The sequence below is a fragment of the Desmodus rotundus genome, chromosome 6 (genome assembly GCF_022682495.2).
Source record: "Desmodus rotundus isolate HL8 chromosome 6, HLdesRot8A.1, whole genome shotgun sequence".
NCBI classification, from domain to species: domain Eukaryota; kingdom Metazoa; phylum Chordata; class Mammalia; order Chiroptera; family Phyllostomidae; genus Desmodus; species Desmodus rotundus.
The window spans coordinates 26432725-26453206 of NC_071392.1; the positions used below are offsets into that span (position 1 = coordinate 26432725).

At 41.2% G+C, this 20482-nt stretch overlaps 1 protein-coding gene and 1 long non-coding RNA gene across 4 annotated transcripts in view; one reads left to right on the forward strand and one right to left on the reverse strand.

Moving 5' to 3' along the window:
- The first annotated feature begins 419 nt into the window (after positions 1-419).
- Positions 420-14581, forward strand: LOC128781220 (uncharacterized). Its single transcript, XR_008427138.1, has 3 exons — positions 420-6057; positions 7167-7280; positions 14089-14581. It is a non-coding gene; the product is annotated as an uncharacterized lncRNA (long non-coding RNA).
- Positions 14582-17764: 3183 nt separating this feature from the next.
- The window catches only part of UMAD1 (UBAP1-MVB12-associated (UMA) domain containing 1), a 199555-nt gene continuing 196837 nt past the window's right edge, over positions 17765-20482 (reverse strand). For all 3 annotated transcript variants that reach the window (XM_024577275.3, XM_045185258.2, XM_071221668.1), the window contains one exon: positions 17765-19895. In XM_024577275.3, coding sequence (XP_024433043.2) covers positions 19638-19895 — 258 coding nt within the window. In that variant the 3' untranslated portion in view covers positions 17765-19637. The remainder of the gene's footprint in view (positions 19896-20482) is intronic.

Here is a 20482-nt window from a genome sequence, read left to right on the forward strand (position 1 = left end):
TAGAGGAGATGAATTTGAATTATTTATATTACACATACTTTCAAATCTGCGATCAAGTGGAAGAGTGAAATTACTGATGTCTTTGTTGCCCTAAAATTCCCCACAGAGCCCCTGCGCTAAGACTGGTCTCCGTGCCTGGGTGGGAGCAGGCACTCCATCCCAACAGCTGCCCCACAGGGCTGTCAAATGACATACTGTCACTCTAAGTGGCCTTGTGTTATCATTTTTATTTTTCAATAGCAATGAGAGTTTCACTCGATAAGAAAATCAGCCAATTCTGAGTGACTTAACAAGGAGCAGTGGTGTCTAATAACACAATAGATTGCTTCTAATTGCTTGAAGAGATGTCCTTCTTAAGTCTCCTGACACAGAGTCACAAGTTAGAGCGGCAGGAGAGGCTTGTTACGCTGGAGCCCAGTGGGAAGCCGCGGGGGACAGTGGCGCTGTCTCAGAAGAGCCGGTTTACTCATTATTTTAGTGTTTGTGATAGTGAACACCTTGAAAGTGAAAATTAATTTCCCTTTTGGATTACTTATGACATTATTTTTAAGGCTGAAGTTTTCCACATCATCCTTGGCCACAATTTTCCCCTCAGAATGACTGAGAAAAAAAAAATTACGTTGACTGTTTCTAACAGCACATACAGATTCTGAGTTTGTTATTTTCTGTGTTTTCCTTGTAGACGGTCTTAATAATGATCTTTCTTTAAAGGAAAAATACATAAATAAAGGTGTTGATTGTTATGTATTAAAATGAAAATTGTGTCTTGTTGGGAGGGGTGAAGATCTCCTCAAAAGATCCATAGATTGAAAAATTCTGTATGAAAATTCTCTGTCTAAAAAAATGTCAAACAAAACCCAACACTTGCTAATCAACACTAAACTTCAGAATATTAAGATCATTGTGGACTTGCCTGAAGTTCTGCTTGTCTACTTCACATCTGTCCCCCAAATCTGGTCTGTCAGTGAATGCCAGGGACAAAAGGCCTTTCTTAATCGACCCAGCTGCTCACGCTCCTGCCAGAGCATCTCTGGGCTCTGCCCAGAGGACAAGAGGCAAGCCAGAGGAACGTGGAATCAACCCCGGTTTCTGCTGCTTCTCCTCACTCCCCCACCCCTCCTGGCCCTCCAGTGCAGAGTGGCTGGAGGAGCCCCAATGGCTGCCCAGGCCCCTCTGCCAGCTCTGCACGGCCCACGCTGCCAAACGTTCAATGTCACTTCCTCAGTGCTAGACTTTCAGCTGACTTTCCAGGCAGGACACCTTTGGGGGAATTTTTCTGTCACTTCCTTAGGAAGGGCTTACTGGGTAGGTTTTTCAAGTCCTCACAAAGAGCTGTATTTAAACTAAGTTCAATAAGTTATTAAATAACGTTGGTAGCTAAAATGCACTATAAACACAAGAGTAAAGGCTGAGAATTTTCTCATATTTCACCTTTAGTACTATGAATGTTGTATATGAATGGGTTTTTCTTTAAAAAGGGTTCCAAGGAAAGAGACACATCTCTAAAGGAAGCAGACTGAAGTCAGAGCAGCTACAGGGAAGCTGTGGGCCTGGGAAGTGCTGGTGAAGCTCCTTGTAGATCAGGCATAGTGGTGTCACGTTTTTTGAAGACTTCTCTGTGTATGTTTTAGGGCCGATGAGAAAGTAGCAAATTAAGAAAGCAAATGGGGCTTTATTCTTGGCAAATAAGTGTCTTCTCCCCTTTTAAACTGAGAACCAGCTGGCAAAGGTCATTGTTATTAGAAAGAAAGGTAAGGCTTCCTAGAAACATCCTCAAAAAACTTCAGATGGACAGGCCCTGAATGGCTCTGTCTTTAAGCTGGGATCTACTTAAGCCCAGGAAAATACTGAGTTTGGGTTACAGTAACAGAATAGCTAAATATTAGTGAGGCTTTTAACTGTCCCTAGATATATGTATTTCTTTAGCCCTGGCTTTATATGTGACTTTCTTTAAGATGTGGAGTATAGGTTTATTTTATTAAGTGACTTTTAATTAAACAGAATGTTTGTACTTCCTATGTGCTATGGTAAAGTTCTGTTTGAGAGGAGAAAATAATAATTGCTCGTTGGCTCAGTTGACACCACACCTGTGGGAAGTCCTCACCAGAACGACACTGCCCAGCCACTGGCGCCCGCCGGGCAGAACTCGCATGGAATCATGGTGTGTCAAATGATTGAGACCTGGGAATAACATACACACTTTAGGGCATTATTTACGCTCGTGTAAGAGACACTGCCTGAGCATCTCTATTTGTTCTACTGGATCCCAGTGACCCGTAGCAGAGATGTGAGAATTCTTTACCATGTCCAAGAAACCAAAAGGGAGGGTAAATATAGGTAAAGAGTGTCATCCCAGAGTCTAAAGAAACCTACCATGGAATTATATTTTTCTTATTTAATGTAAATTATCTTCAACTCCACCCTGCTTTAGAATAATGGGGATAAGGTGGAAAGGGGGAAAAATGAGCCAGAAATTCCAAAGTAAAAGAAGTACTTGAATACAATTATACAAAACCCAGGAAACCAAACGTGACCGTTTTCCCGTAAAGAACAGAGGGTGACCGTGTGGGCTTTCTAGTGAGTGCTGGCCCTGGTCATGCAGCAAGGGCCGGAGCCTAGCGTTCTAGAGCGTGTGCTTTCAACTTTACAGTCAGTTCCATTCCTGAAGTTAAAAAAAAAAAAAGCTGATATATAATAAAATTAATACTACAGGGGATGGGGGAAGAAACCAATTAGATTTATTTGAACGAAAATGATGTCTCAGAAGAGATGAATGTGCATTATTTGGTGGTGTTTTTGAGATGACAGCTAGTCCGTAGTAAGCATTCTCAGTCACACAGTTGGAACCAGCAACAATTTCAAGAGAAAGGCCGGAGGAGTCGGACCAGCCGGCCCTAAGCCAGGAGGGATTCTTTAAGGAATCTGGTACAGTGTCGGAGAAGACAACACCCAGTGCTTAGCTATGAACACTTTGTAGGATTATCCCATGACTCTTTACATACTGGAATTGACAGCAATTCTCTAGGCCAAAATTTAGTCTAGAATATGGGCCTTCCTACCAAATAAACTCATTGTTAGTAGTTAAAATGATTTTAAACTAGTATGGTGACTATAAAGTGACAGCTTTATTCCGTGGCCATTTACCTTACAGCCAGATGAAGTCATAAATATAAAATACACCTGTGGATTATTTTCTTGTAGTGCCTCGATGTTACTATCTCATGTATATTTTAGCCACTTGGAAGAAGTGTTACAAATGTAGGGTACAGAAAGAACCACGTATGCTCTCTCTCCCGACCCCCATCTGCAGTTTAGTAACTCAAAGCAGAGACCCCACGTAAAGACTGTTATTCTCAGATAAGAGATTTTAAAAATAGACACAACAGTTACTTTCAAAAGTCTTCCCATTTCCATCTCTACCCGATCCATTGTAAAAAAACAAGTATTCTCTGAATGCTGTATTATCTGAAATCAATAGACAACTGAGTGGTGTACCCAGGAGTAGCTCTTCACATAGACCGCCGACCTCAGGGACCCAGGCTACAATGGGCACCCACTCTCCTAAGGTCAGAGTCAGCACTACATTGTTAAGAGGCGTTTTACATTTTCGTATTTTGGAGAGTAACATAATGACAGATAAACACTTGCTATTTTTTTGTGTTTACTATGTGTTAAGCAGTAAGCAAAAGGTTTTAAATAAATAATAGACCCTGTGGCCAGTGGAAAAAATATGAACTCTGTGTGGGTAGAGACCATACCGTATTCTGCTTTGGATAGAATATATGTAAGTGAATGAATGGATTTCCTCTCCACAAACAATGTCATGAGGAGAGAAAGGCAGGAACTGTCTTTCTAATTTGTTAAAGGATGATATTGATAAATGGATGTTGAGTGATTTGCCAAAAGTAGTGGACAGCATCAGTTCTAGGGAGGAATCTCAGGGACATGGGGGCCAGAGCTGCCTGGGTCCTAGATGGACTTGGGGCATCCTGCCTTTGTGCTTGGCAAGAACCACGGGCCGGTTCAGAACATGCGTAGTCCATCCTCACGTACTCTGCTGGGTAACCACTGATTGAAGAGGAACCTTTTGGGACACTTTGAGCCATTCCATTTTCATACTACTATTTTTTCTATCAGAAGATAATTGCCCTACTAAATATTATTTACAGTCACTATTGCCAGTAGTTGCTACATAATTAGCCACTTACTATGCACTAGGCTTTTTGCTAAATAGTCGATATATTATACCTCCTTTAATTCTTATCTCAACACTACAAATGAAGTAAACATTAGGCCCCTTTCAAAGACAAGAGAATGGAGGTTCAGTGAGGTTATATAATTTGTGCAAAGTCAAGGAATCAAACCTAGATCTGTTGAACTTTACGGCTCTTAAACTGGTTTGCCACCCTGTGTTTACTTACTGTTTTATGATGTTAACAATCATCTGATGGTCCAAAGACATTTTAATGCTGTGTATTTCTAGACACTTCTATTTCTTAAAGAAAACCTTAGGGAGATGCCTCTGAATAATGAAGACATGAACAAGAGGGGGGGGGATTTACTTGTTGGAAAGTCATAGTCCAGTGAAATGAATAGGATGATAAAAACAGATGAATATAAAAATTTATTACGTTCATGAATGGAGAGACATGAAAGTGGATTAACTGGGATGACCAGTGACTGGAACAATAGCTAAAGGGATGCAGCTAGTGAAAACACCCAATAGGCCTCCTGAAATTCACTCACCATCCACATTCTAAGAGCGCACAGATGGGAGAGCCCACATCACCTCATGTCAGGTAATAGAATTTCTCACATTTCCTGAAACACATTACTTGCTCCACCTGGTTCCTTAGGCTACAGCAGAGTTTTTCAATCTTTTTATTGTTATTGTTCCCTCAAAGAGAAAAACATTTATTTAAATTCTACCTTGTAGAGAAATTACATACTAAGATAAGATCCACTGGGCAGGGCTGAGGTTTGGAGGGCCACAAATTATTGAATATCTAAGACACTTTTGCTTTCCCAAGAACCAATTTGCCCCGTTGAGAATGTCTGGGTATAACTACTAGATTCTTGTTCCTCTATCATATACCTGCTATTACTGCTAAAGTGACAAGGGTAATGGATAAGTAGCAAGGGCTCAGTAAAGAATGTGGATAGTCAGCATAGCATTGCATGCATGTTTCATTAACTCATTCTATAGCAAGTTAGTTCAGTTGATCCATAGCTCCTGTTAACTACTATCTGTTCAACTGCATAGGCTGGTCGGAATGGCAGAGAGGAAATTCTCTAAAGTCAGATGTCCTGAGTTCAAACCTCAGCTCCATCCCTTCTCAGCAATGGACTTGGCCAATCATCTAACCTGGTAGTTCTCTATTGGGGATGACTTTGTGCCTTCCCCCCAAATATTTGGCAATGTCTGGAGACATTTTTGATGGCCACACCGGAGGTGGGAGACTGCTGGAGGTGGGTAGAATCTAGGGATGCTATTAAATGTTCTGCAATGCAGGACCGCCCCTCGTAGGAAAGAATTGCCCAGTCCAAAATGTCAGCTACACTTGACAGGTTGGGCAACTCTGATTTAACCTTTCTGTTCCTCATTTTTGTCATTGTGCCAGACACTATTCATTCCTTCACAGGCATGTCCAGCCCATCTCCTTGCTGCTCCACCCTAGAGGCTGGAAAAGCAAAACATTCTTTTTATCAGCCTCCCTTGCCTTACAGCCAGGGATACCCCGAGGCACAGTTCCGCCCAGTAACATCTAGGTGGACATAATTAGGGGTATTGGGAAAGCTTTTGTGTTTTACGTTAGGAGGAAAAGATTAGAGTGATGTTCTCCCCTTCTCTTCTTCCTGCCTTGAACATGGACCGTGTAGAGCTGCAGCACTCATCTTGCTGTAGCTGGGGTAGCCACGAGAGTCAAAGCAAGGATGGCCTACTCATTGCTGAGACCGTGAACCAAGGCCACGCCACCCTCCTAGCCTTCCTTCCCGTTTGGTTAGAATATATAGCTCCTGTTTGTTTAACCACTGCGGATACAGTCAACTTTCAAAGTATGTAAGTAATAGGGTATTCCCACTATTTTTAAAATTGTGGTTATACATATAGATGTCAAAAATTTTGCCACTTTAACTATTTTAAGTGTAAATTCAGTGGCATCATTTACATCCACAATGTTGTGCAACCATTACTACTGTCTATTTCCAAAATATTTGATCACTCTAAACAAAAACTCTGAACCGATGAGGCAGGAACTGCCATTCCCTCTCTTCTCACCCCCCTCAAGTCCCTGGTGAGCTCTAATCTACTCGCTGCCTCTAGTACAGGCCTCGCACAGAGATTTCACACCAGTGGAGTAATAACACGGTTGTCCTTTTGTGCCCGGCTTATTTCACTTCGTACAATGTTTTCAGGGTTCATTGATGTTTCAACATGTATCAGAACTTCATTCCTTTTTATGGCTGAATAATATTCCATTCTGTATTACTCATTTTATTTGTTCATCTCTTCATGGACCTTTAAGTTGTTTCCACCTTTTTGCAGTAATAGTGTTTTAAAAGGAAAAATAATATAATATAATCAAATCACCTGGAACAGTGCTTGGTACCTAAGAAGAACTCAGCACATGTAAGCTACATTTACTACTATCACTGAATACCACCCCAGCACACTCACCCTGCCAACTGCCTTTTGTTCCAAGGAAGCGTGTAGCATGTGTCGGTGCACGGGCATGAAACTATGATCAGGGCCTGTGCTCTCATGGGTCATTGACAATCTGCGGGTGTGATGGACAACACCGCATTCCCTCTCTCTTCCCTCCCTCCCTCCCTCCTTCCCTCCCTTCCCTTCCAGAATTTATTAAGCACCTCCTAGGGGAGAAATGTTATGCTTCAAATGTAAACCAAAGTGAAACATGATTAAACTGTTGAAAGTAATAAAGAAGAAAAGAAGGAGCTTAATAAACATTTCTGGCGATGATGAAATAGTTCTACAGTCCATCGTGAGCTTCAACATTTTCTGTAGGAGCAGGCTGTTATTTCTCCAAAGTTGTCAGTGAACCAGGCACCTGCCTTATGAAGTCCTCCTCCTGCTAAGCACTTTTAAAACTGACTTATAAGTATTGCTGACTTTCATCCTTTGCACCCAATGTTCACTCACAAAGGTACAAAACTGAAGCTCCACATAGTGACTGCTGTGGCTTGTACCAGGGAGAGTGCCGTTCTCTCGATGAGGAAAACAAGCCTCCACCTCCAAGGAGCAGGGCTGGTCAGGAGAGGTAAGACGTCCACCCCCAGCAGAGGCGCAGGGCAGGCCGACGTTTCAGCTGGTGGGAGATGCATTTCTGGGAGAGGGCCCGGTGTCAGGAGGGTGTATGTCCTGAAGAACGCATTACAACAGGGAGCAGGAACGGAGGAGGAGGGAAGGGAACTAAACCTCTGATGACAGTGGTGACAGCAAACCTCCCTTTGGCATCGAAGATCTTTTAGACGAGGGTGGCTGGTCCGTCATTTAAGATCAGCAACCGGAATGGTGTTTGGAAGTCAGGTATTCATGGAGCACCCGCTGTGTGCAAATGTATTATATTATAAAATAATTACCAGCCTGCCCTGACGTATCTTACAATTTATTGAGAGGGTTAAGAGACACCACACAATTTCTTCAGAAAACAAGTGGAGGAAACAGAAAATCAAAATGCCGTTAGGCTTCCGAGATGATACGTGGACTGCACGCTGGGAGGGTGTTAACGAGGGAGCTAGGAACCGAACCGTCTGGGCAGTGGGTGTACAGCAGAGCAGGAGACTCAAGGAAAGAGGAACAGCGTTAACAGAGGAGCGGCATGGCCCCAGGAAGGAGGTGGGGGGCCGAGAAGGCTGTTCAGAGGCTGGCCTGATGGGGTGCCCATGGGAAACAAGGTCCGACAGCGAGAACGGCACCACAGAGGTGCACAGTAGCTCAGCACTCCCAGGCTGGTCACAGGAGAGTCTGGCTCCATTTCCAGGGGCTGTGGATTCTCATTCTGTTCCACTGCCCCCCCCCACCCCGCCCATCCTTGCCATATCTTTTGTTTCATATCGTACACTCTAGCGTATATGTTAGAACATATATTTTCAAAAAAAATTCACTCCCAGAAGATTTGGGGAGGTTCCTCCACATGACCACGACATGCCCTCCCAGTCACCTCCTTACAGGACTTTCCTTTAAATTGGCTCAATTACCTGGCATTTCGCAGGGATCAAACCTGTCTTTGGCAGTCAACCTGATAATCATTACCACCACCTGTGCTATTTTATATTCTGGAATGAAAAGTGCTAAGGATAGAGCCCTTGTCCTTCGTGTTTTATATTTTGTCAAGTGCAGGGCACATTTCTGGCGCTTTGTGCATTCCAAGCAGAACAGAGCAGGCCCAGGGTGAAGGACAGAGCATGTGCTGTCCTACCGCACAGCACAGCACAGCAGCAGGCCTGGTGGTCCCCCACCCCAGGGTGGTGATGGAGTGCGCTGGGAAGTGAGGCTCTTCCCACAATCTGCCGGAAACGAGGAACAGTGCCTCGAGTGGTCTCCAGGAACGCTAGAGAACCTGGATGGAAATAACCTACACCCAGGAGACAACTGCTTTGCTTAACACGGGTTTTATTTCCACAATCGCTCTTTGATAGGTGTGCGCTGCCAAGTTCAGAAACTCACAGTTACCTAAAAACACTAGTGTGGTGAACCTGGGATGAGTAGAGATAGTTTCAGCAGATAGTCTTTCAACTGGGGGCAGGGGAGAGAAAGGAATTATTGGCCCTTGGCACGCATTTAACATGATGTTTTAATCTAGAATAGGAAGGTAATAAAGCTGAAGAACTTCCTTTCAAGTTTAGCTCTGGACACTATTTTTTCTGAAAATTTTGTCTAATGAAAGATTTTATTACTTCTTGATGTTATAAAGTATGTCCAAGTTGTTATTCAGAGAACAGAAATGCAGAATTGTGTTAACCAATATAACAGATTTTTTTTATAGACTAAATGAATGTTTTAAGAGATTGCCTACTATTGTTTCCCCATTTGTTAAAAATGTGTATCTGTAGCTTTGCAGGTAGGGGGAAGAGAGCACCCATGAAATTGGGAACTTTAGAGGTTGAAATAACTAATGTGGTGACAACACTGGTTAGAAATTTGGTTGACTAATTTTGTATAAAATCATAATCCATTAGAGAAAGTAAAAAGCTGAATTCATGCAGTAAACTGGTTACCGAATGAATGGACCAGTTGAAGAATATTTTAGAACCTGCTTTGCATGAAAAAATCAGCGTGACAGTCTTCTTTTGTCAGATAAATTTTTGTTTTCCCCCAAAAGTAAAATGATCCTTTAAAAATGTGGACCACCACCGAAAGGGTTAGTGTTTCTAAACCCTTCAGTAAGGTTAGGTTACATAAAAATAACATGCCACACCCCATTAAAACATCAGACATTCAATTTGTATGGTATACATTTAAATTTATACAAACCCACAATTTAAAAACTGACATGTAATTAGTATTAATCAATGTTGATTTAATAGAAGGCAGAATAAATTTCCCTCTGTGTACATTAAGAAAAAGCAAAAAATAAAACCCAAGTCACAATAAATAGATTCATAATCACTTATATCCCCCAAAATGTAATTTAAAGACATATCAACAGTGCCTAAAAGGTTATAATAAATATAAAATATTTTATTGTATTAGTACTGACACGGCTTAACCAAGCAAAAGGTACATTTCTACTCTCAAAAAATTTTAAGAAGCTAAGTTATTTAGGATACAAGGTAAGTTTAGAAGCATTTAGGAATTGTAGTGTATTCCAGTATGAACATCTGAAAGTGTGCCTATAGGCTTCCACCACAGAGTCAAGGTCAAGTTCTAATGCAGACGGCACGAGGACAGTTCCTTGAGTAAATGGTGACTCAGTCATCGGCCCCTCACCACACTCTTACTGAGCCCACGCCGTGGGACACGAGGTTGAGCACGGAAGTGATGTTAAGGTCTACTCACTGAGCCCTGAAGCAGACAAGTAAATAATTACAGTACTGTGCGTCAAGGGCCTTGAAAGAGGAGCACGCAAGGCCCTGTAGCAACATGGAAGGACATCCAGTCCAGCTTAGGAGGAATAGGAAAGGCTTCCCAGAGGAGGTGATACCTGAACGAAACCTTGTGAGAGAATTTAGCCACAGATTGGGTCACTTGAGGTGGCTGGAATAAACACAGCTTCCGCAGCGTGCATAAAATGTTTTTTTAAAAAATAAATGTCTTTTCTTCCATTACAGTATGCGTTTTGCAAGGACAGGTTCATTTTTTAGCCGATTTTGTGAGCTCCATTCTCCTTTATTTCTGATGCTTTACGCAAGTTGACTACTAATGACTAATAACAATCTGAACGCATTCTTGCTGCATACGTGTAATGGGTGGTTTTTGCACTTAAAAGGTATTCAGACGCTCTCAGCAGTGGTTTTACACCTGCCGAGCATTGAGGGCTGGGCTGGCTCTGGAGAGGATTGAAATGATTTCATGTTGGATCCTAAATTTTATGTTTATTGTACTATAGTCCCTACAGTATATCTTAATAAATATTTTGTGACCAGAGAAGTCCAACAAACAACAACAACAAAAAGAAAGAAAAGTAATAAGGGAAGGTCAGGATATTCCGGGCAACAAGAACAGACTGTAAGAATGGTGAGCGAGGTATGGCGTGTTCCCTAGGGCAGGGCATGGGTCGTAGGGCGAGAACAGAGGACAGGAGGAGCAATGTCATGAGGTGAGGCTAGAGGGCACATGGAAGCCCCTGTGCGCCTGAAGATGTGCTGATTCTCCAGAAGATACTAGAGAGTTACTGAAGACTTTAATCGGCTTTTTATCAAGTCCCTTCTGGCTGGAGCCTAGAGAATGGGTACGCTGGGAGCTAAACTGGATGCAGGGACATCAGTCAGGAGAAATGATAAAGGCCCAGGCTGAAGTAGGAGCAGTAGGTCTGGAGAAGAGAGTATACACTTAAGAGACAAGCCTTTAAAATACATAATTAATCAAAGTTTATCATCAGTGGAGCGTGGAGGTCAGAATAGAGTTCTACGTTTCTTGCTTGGGCAATCCAGGGCTAGAGATGACATATATGGTCAGGACTTGAAACGTGGAGGGAGGATGGCTGCCAGCATTTTGCCAGCAAAAAAGCTTTCTCCTTCCATCTAGTACCAGTTGATGGGGGGACGCTGATTGAGCCAGGTCAGGTTATGTGTCTGTCCCTTGGGGTGCAGAAGTGGTAACAATAGTGTGGAGTGGAAAGGAATGCCACGAAGAAAAGCAGAGCAGTGGACTGGGGGGATGAGAAAAAGTATGGAGCGGATAAAAACAACAGCTGCCATGGTTTGTTACAGAAACTAAGAGTAAGATCATGTGAGATGTCTCGGAGATGATTACGGGTATGGGACGTGAGGGCGTTCTGGGCTAGAGAGTGACCTGGATGTCAGCAGTGGCGGACAGATGTGCACGACTGTGCGGGGAAAAGACAGCAGGGGAAGAGAGCCAAAGGTGGGGTTCTGGGGCACACCGACATTTTAGAAATGGGGTAAGGAAAAGAAGTCCCCAACAGTTGGAGATGGAATGAAAATGAGAAAAGCGGTATCACAGCGACCGAGGGTGAAATCAATCCCACCCTCAGTGGACCGTGGAATTAGCTGGAGGTGGCTCCTGTATGAAGCAGGTCAGTGGAGGTACTAACCAGGGACAGAAGTCAGGTTACAGTAGGGGAGGGGTGAACCGAAGGTAAGGAACTGGAGACACAAGTACTGACTTCTCTCTCAGGAAGCTGGAGTTGGAGGGGAGAGGTCTAAACATGTGTGTATGACAAGGGAAGAGAATTGGCTGGGTAGGGAATGTAAGACAGATATAGAAGGGTACTAAGAGAAACATGCACTACTGTTCCTAGAAAAAAAAAGTGTCTTTTTTTTTCCTAAAACAAGGTCATTTAAAATGCCCAAATGCACTGGAAGGAAAGCATCTGCAAAACCATTTTCAAGGACAGGTCAAATAGGATTAATAAATTCTGGGACAGGAATATATGCAAACATACCCGAGAACACACCAGGGAAACTTGGCAGCTAGATAAAACCTCAAATGAGTGAATCCACAGGACCAAAATACACTGTATTGTCTAGAAGCAGTTCTTACTCATCACGAGGGCATACGTAGTCATTGCAGGCAGGGGAAAACACAACCTGAAAAACATGGAGAAAACCCAAAACAGACCAAAGGCACAATTTGTAGAGGCTTGGTAAACTAAGCATTATTTTCAGCTGCATAAACACAGCACGATAATTGGGGGAACTGACTGGGGCCTGAAGAACTACCAAAGTTGAAATTCTACTCCTTCGCTTTTGTAAAGTCTCATTTATAGATCATTTAATGATATGGTTCATTGGTTCACTCATTCATTCAACAATTCCTGACTGAGGATTTGTCATGGACCAAGCGTAAGTCCGGCAGAAGGTCAGTAGGAGAGTAAAGATTCTTAAGGGAAATGAGGTGGCGGCTGTAGTTTTAAAAAGCATGTTTGATTTATCCTTTGTCTTTGTAAGAGAATACACAATGTAAAACCTGTCAAAATCTTCATGGCTGGAGGGATATAGAGAGCATACAGTGGGGAGAAAAAACATCACAGAGCATATGGGCATTAATTAAAAGGTGGAGAAACACAGGCCTGACAATTCAAGCATTTCTCCTTAGAAATCTGATAAGAAGAAATCTAAACATTTCTTCCTCCAACATTAAATTAATTTCTAATTTCAGGCTATGAAGTAGGCACAACAAAGAGGAAGTGTATATGTAATTATGGAAGTATAGACATATTTTTTAAAATGCTACTGACTCTTGGCTCTTAATATATCTTACCACTGTCATTCTCTCCTCTTAATCAGCCTCACTGCTACTGCCGCCCGTGTCTGTAGGGTCAGGAACCTCAAACACCTATGTGAGGTAGAAACTTCTAGGTTTGCCTCACAATCAGGAGCTAAGTCTCTTGGCAAGGGGATGAGCAAAGCTTAGTGTTACTGTTTTAAGTTGTGTTAACTGATGGTTACAGCTGGTATGGTGTGAGACAGAAAATTAGATAGTCTGTCCCATGCCCAGAAATGCATATTGATAAACACAAATTTACCCCAACCAGGATGAGGCGGGGGAGAGTGAGTGTCTAGGCTTTATCTTAGACCAAATGCCTATCCGCTTTTCAGCATCCATTTATTTTTTTGGTCCTGAGATGGCCTATTCAAACGACTGAGCTAACAGTGCCCCACACAGCATGTTAGTGCACAGTGTACCCTGTAGGTGTAAAAACTTGGCTTTGTTTTGCCCTTGCTCATGAACAAAAGCTTCTTGTTTGTTAGCCTCCCAAATGTTCCTTGCCATTATGCAGAAATACATTAATTTTGAAACAAAATAAATTATGTACAGTTTTGAAACACAGAATTAAAAGAAAAAACCATAAACACACGGACGCACAATGAAACTGACATTTTCCTGTTCCTTCTTCTGTGTCTCAGAGTTATAGCCAACACCTGTGGCCACACAAGGGGCAGACTTTGCAGCTGCAAAACCCAGATGTCAGACACTGGATTGTACGTCTCTGGCAGCAGTCCTAAGTGGGAGGTCGTCTCCTTAACTGACCTCTGAAATGGTCTATTGTCTGCTTCCCTCTCTGGCCTGGGCTGTAACTAACAAGCTGTCTGTAAGCTGGTTTGGAGTTAGCGTACTGATGGGGCTGTTCTGGATGCAATTATCCTTTGCCTTACCTTTGATTGTAAGGAATTTATTTCCTTTGTAGGGGGCGAAAATTGGGACTGGGAAAAGGCTTGACAAAGAACTATATTCAGGTTTCTTCCAAGGACAAAATAAGACGCTTTTTACTTTTTCCCCCCAACTGAAATTGGATGAGATCAACTTTATGTTTTAGCACACAGTTTTTTGGTTAATCAGAAATACAAAGAGTTTCTTGGGGTACTTTCCCCGCCTGAAAGAGGACTTAGTTTCCTTATGCTGCTTCTTAAAACTATTTCTTTTCTTTTCTTTTTTTCTAGGCATATGAAAATTTATTACTACGGTGTGTTCACCATCAGAACTTATGATCTTGGCCTTTCCTTCTTGCCTTTGTATAAGGCCAAAAGTGAAACACTGGCTACTTTGACAACCTTAAAGCGAACTCCAGGAATGTCACCAACAGCATGACCTTTGCAACCAAATCCAGCAACCAGAACTTCATCACTTTCCTCAATAAAATTCAAACAACCATCATTGGGGATGAAGGCTGTGATTTTCTTGCCATTCTTGATCAGCTGGACCCTGGCACACTTCCTGATGGTGGAATTCGGCTGTGTGGCCTCAATGCCTACTTTTTCCAGCACAATTCCCTTTGCATGGGAAGCACCTCCAAAAGGGTTGGCCTTCAGGGCTGTGCCCAAGTGGCCTACCTCTCTCTTTCGCTCAGGCCTGTGGCCCCGTCAGGATGGGCAAGTGTCGCAGTCTTCGTACTGCCAGGAAGCTCCGGAGCCACCGTCGAGATCAGAAGTGGCATGTTAAAAATATTTCTTAAAGGAGAAACCGAAACATTTCTTTCCTTAGAATCATTAGGAGGTACAACTTTGGTTTTGCTATTACTAAAAAAAGACATCTACTATAGAGAAGAAGAGCTCTTTGTGTCATGCCTTATCTTGGTTCTTTAAAGAGGAAAATGATTATATACTATAGCCCTGCCTCTTCACCACTTGGTGAAGAATAACATTATGGGTAAGAGGTGATCACTATGGGAATGCGGTAGGAAAAGGCCAAGTATCTAAGAGGATTCCACTTACAGTGCAACCCTTGTAGCCCCAGAGGGAAGGTCTATTGTGAATACAGTTATAGTCATGGCACATTAAGGAGAAATGCATCTGATATTTATAGGAAAATGAATTCTGAGGAAATTGTAGAATATATTACCATATCCAACATCAAATGGTATTCATCTACGCCATGTAAAATATTCCAAATTTTCTTTATTAACTTTTTACAAAAATGTAAATATATCTCTTGGCCACCAATCTCTTGAGTCCCAATATAAATAAGTAAATGATTGATAAGTAAATAAATTGGAGAAAAGAGACATCTCTCTCATAAAGAAGAATTCCAAATAATTTACATGGTTACTAACCCATCGAGAATGTGGAGTGTAATCCTTACCCCCTGAGGGTGGGCTGTGCTTTCTGATTTAATTCTGAAGAGTATAGAAAGCAGGGAGGGGAGGAGTTACCTCATGGTGGAGAACCTTGGCGAACACTACCGTGGCCACTTGATAAAGGTTAACATCAGCAATAATGTCATATTGATAGCATATGCCCATGATATGATATGATCTCATTGAAGGCCATTTCACCTTTGTAACATTTCTCCAAAATCCCATAACCATAGTCTAACCATGTATAAACATTAGATAAACCCCAGGCGAAGGACATTCTACAAAATATCTGACAAGTACTCCATAAATCTGTCATAGTCACTAAAATAAATGAAGTCTGAGGACCGTCACAGCCAAAAGGAGCCCAAGGATGACTAAATATAGTGTATTATACAGAATAGGATGCTGGGGGAGAAAAGGGACATTGGGAGAAAGTGAAATTCGAATGGAGTGTGGATTTTAGTTAATAGTAGTATCTGGTTCCTTAGTGGTAGCAAATAGGGGAAACTAGGTGAGAGGTATATGAGAATTTTGCACTATTTTTGTAACTTTTCTGTAAACCTACAACTATTCTAAAATTAAAAGTTTAAGTTAAAAAAATGATGATTAACATATTCCAATATTGACTTGAACAGAGTTCCTACACGTCAATGAATACATCTCTTTCTCTCTTTTTCACCCACGCTCATCCACCAAACCATATGGCATAACGAGTCATTTCCCTCTCACATATGAACACTTTATCTTTCAGTAAATGTAGTAAGAATGAAGTCAGACCTATTCTGAGAGTTTTAGATTTCCCAATAATATTCAGGTCATGGCCTTAGTAATAAGACACAGTGCTCAAAGGATAGTGTCCCCGAACCCAGATTTCTCAATGGCTTTGAAAGATGTAACATCCTTCAGCTACCTATACAATATGCTTAAATTTTGTGTGAATGGTATTAGTGATATGATTAATAAGACAATGTATTAATCTCCGAAGGTAACGTATTCGTTGCTAGATTACCAAGCGCAGTGTTCATTTACTGGTCAATTGTTATCATTGATAGGGGTAAGGGGGTAAGGTCTGATGTACCACTGTTTTAGAAAAAGAATGAGATTCTTTCTTTGCTACTCCCTATCTTTCCTTTAGAATTATGAGAAATCAGGTCTCTCTGAATCTTAGAAGGTATTGCTTTCATACTGTTTTCAATTGACCATTTTGTTTTGAGGAAGGGAGAAACTGGTGGTGTCAATGAAAGTTTACCTTAAGAAAAAAACTAGCAGGGAGTTTCTAGAATTGTTAACAAGAGCTGTGCTTTTGTTAACATTTAATGATACAATTTTAAAAGTTCAGTTAATCACAATTTAATTAACCAGAATAAGAAATTGGTCAGAATTCCCTCTCCAATTCTGTTTTTAAGAAAGGATGCAAATGTTATTTTTAAAAAGCTGGAAAAAATACAACTTCCTGCATATATTTTAGGGATAAAAATCAGATTCAGTAAAATCGCCTGTACAGTCCATACCTACAGTCCTTTATAATGAGAACTTGTTAAGAGGAAAAAAACATGATGCTCGATAATAAGGGGAAAAAGTGTTCCCTGTGGAATTCTTAACTGAGAAACTACAGAAGAGTCAACTGACATGTTTTCGGAATATTTTTCATAGTGAGTTAGTACTTAATATGGAAAAAGTAATGGGTGGGAGTGTTGTACAATAAATGTAGCAGCTATTTTTTATATTACCCTTTAAGAAGTTCCGTGAATACCTATTTTACGTTTCATTAGACTACGGTTTCTATGTGGTTACTAATGAGAATTGTAAGTTCCCGCCCCCCGAGCACCGATGACGTCAAGCTCTGTACTGCTAGGCATTTGACATGCACCATCTAGAGCCTGACGCAAGCCTGCGAGGTGCGCCCAGTTACTATCTAACAAGCACGGGAACTAAGGACAGTGAAGCTGGGGACTGACCCTGAGTCCCACAGCTCGGAAGCCAGGGGCCCATTACAGACTGTCTGCCTGCTTCAAATGCCCCAACTCTTTCCCCCCATAGCATACAGCTTTGTTATAATTCATACTGTCATTATTAATACTAGCCAAGTGAATGTTTGTTTATCACTAATTAGGTGACGTAAGTCACGTAACCTTTCTAGGCTTCAAGTTTCTCTTGGTTAAAATGGAGTTGGCTAGTTGATTTCTAATGTTTTCTTCCAGCTTTAAAATAGCAACACTGATTTAAATACAGGAGAAGAAAATTAAAATGGCCATTTCCACAATGTTTCTGTTAATAATAGGTTATTAACACTGGCGCTTACTAAAATGGTGATGATGGGCTCTCTCTATGGATGTTCATGTGATTTCTCTCGATTCTCTTCAGTCCTTTAAACCAGAACTAGTGAGTAACATTACCATTTCAATGTTATTCCTTAAAACTTATATATAAGAGCAAATTTCAATCTTTCTACTCTGTACAAACTACTTAAATATTTACTTCCCAAAGAATCAATAACTTGCATTCAGACATGAATAATGCAAAGGAAATCATTTTTCTGAATCTGAAATTAATCAAAATATCCGTTTATTTTATTCATATTTATTTAAATATAATAATTTTAGGCAAATTAAAATATGTAACAGTATATATAACATAGTAGACAAAAATATAAATGAAATGTGTAAGCACTTGAGACAAAATTAAACAGATAGGTAAAGTGATGACAGGCTTACATTTGGCTTTAAGGTACATTAACATGGATATTAAAAGGATGGGCTTTCACAAAAACTGCTGTAAAATGTTCACATTTGTGTTAGTAACAAGTCATACTTCCTAGACTGATGTTTTATGAAACTATGTAAAGATCTAATTTAACCATTTACCTCATTTGGTAAAATTATTTGTAAATGACACATATTTTTGTCAATAGAAATGTTTATCTTTTAAATAACAGAATTTTTATCAAGAACGTTCCACATTTACTAAACAAACATGCATAACACATTAAAACTTGAATAATTCATGTACCTTTATGCACAGTGTTCAGTTTTGCTATCGTACTCTATCTTTGTGAAAAATATACTTAGATTTGGCACAGAATTAATAAATCACATTGCTACTATTCAGAACAAAAGGAGTCAAATTTTACATGGCACGGAAAACACTATCACAGTTTATTCCCCCTGCAGTTTATTGACCAATGGCAGTTCTTGGCTGTTTTACTTGGAATAAATAATGGATATTCAAGAACTAAAAGTCACATCTAGGTGTTCTGCCTGTACTCCAGTTGGAAATGAGTTGCTTTCAGTTTTTCTAGCAGTAAAACATTTCCATCTGTATTGTGGCCAACACATTTCTAAATGAGGGTGTTGTCAGCAATAACACGTAGCATCATGAGATGTTTGGGAGGCAGAGAGTTTGAAAGGAAATGTGGATCTCTTCATACATGGGGACATATGTGGGTGGGGGAATAAATGCTAACCGAGGCGGAAGCAGGAAAGTCCTTCGGAAAGCTGGTGAGGGAGAACATTCTGATGGAGCATCAGGCAGAAAACAAAGGCAGGAGCACAAGAATCATTCAAGGTGCAAAGGAATGCCCTGGTTTCCATGGGTTTAAGGAAACTGAAATTTATCACTTAGAGAAACAGCATCCAGAGCATTCCTGTCATAGCATTCTTATATCAGCAAACTCCCCCTGCTTTAATTTTTTTTTCATTTATTGATTTTAGAGAGGAAGAGAGAGTAACATCCATTTGTTGCTCCACTTACTGATGCATTCCATGATTGTTTCTTGTTAGTGCCCTGACTGGGGATCAAACCCACAACCTTGGTGTATTGGGACAACGCTCTGTCTAGCCAACTGAGCTGCCCCGCCAGGGAAAGTCCCCCTGCTTTTTAGGGCAAGTTTTCATTTCCACATCAGTGTCCCTATGGAGACTGAAGAAATTAAGCTTAACTGGCAATCATTTTTTTTCTGAACTCATTGGTAAACACTTTGGAAAAAGAAAGAGAATACTACTAATTCAAGCTTCCTCCAAACCAGAGAAGGGAGTTCACACTCACCCTCAGGACGGACTTCAGACTTGTGGAAACCAAGGACAACTCCACAGTTCCTTTTTCCAGTTCTTCTAAGATCAGTTTGAGGTGTTATATTTTGAGGGCCTGGTTGAAGGAACCTATTTCCTTCATAAAACTATGATTGCCTGATTTTCATATTTGTTATTCAGGGGAAAGTAAGTAAAAGTTAAGTTCAACTTTATACAAATGTACTTTATTTTGAAAAACAGAGCAATGAACGTAATGTTACTTTCTTTCCTTTACGATCCTTGTTTTCCTGAGGGCCTTCGGACGGTGAAGTGGCAAAGAACATCAAACAGGCTAAACACAATGGGCAAACTTTTGTTTTAAAGCTTAAGGTACAAACAAACACAAAAATTATGAATCACAGAGCACCGAATTTTCAAGAGTAAAATCATACCAGAACCGTGACAAGTTTTCGCTGACGTCATAGGTGAGTAAGTGGTCTGGAAGGTCACTGACGGTGCCCTGCACGGCCAGCACGTGCGGGGCCAGGGTGAAGGGCACGTCGCTCAGAAGCTCGGCCATTAACGAGCTGTTTTCCAGAGTCTGGCCTGCCTTATTTTCCGCCTCGGGGCCTGCTACAGTCACACTGGATGGGTTTTCTTTGCCAGTCTAAAAATACATATATATTCAAATCATTTAGACCTCATGGACGTGGCAGCTTAGTGATGGTAAATGTGGCACGAATATACCCAAATCACTGAGAAATGGGAGAATATAGAAATATTCCCAGATTAGAATGTAGCCATTTGCTTCACCTGAAAAATACATCCATATAAAGCTCCACTAGACTTTGAAATGAATCCTAACCCCTCATCTTACTCAGAGTGACCATCCAGGAGCCCCTCAAACACAGACTGGCCTTCTTCCTGTTTCCCCAGCCCAGATGATGTCTCCAAAGTCTGTCTCTGCTTTTCCAGACCCGATGTACACTTTCAGGCTCCAGAGAATTACCAGATTCCCTGTGAAATCTTATACAACACAGTCCAAAGTGACCTTGCCCACTTCAAAGTGCTTATGAAGCAAATTGCCTAGGATATTACTTGGCATTTCCTGTATGTGTCCTTGCTAGTTGCTGGTTCATAGGCAAACCTCTTATCCCCAACTAGACACCAGGTCCTTGAGCGCAAGCCACGTAGTTGACGTTTCTTTGTATTCCCTGCTTTGCATACTTGACGGCCTCACTCTAACATACCCTG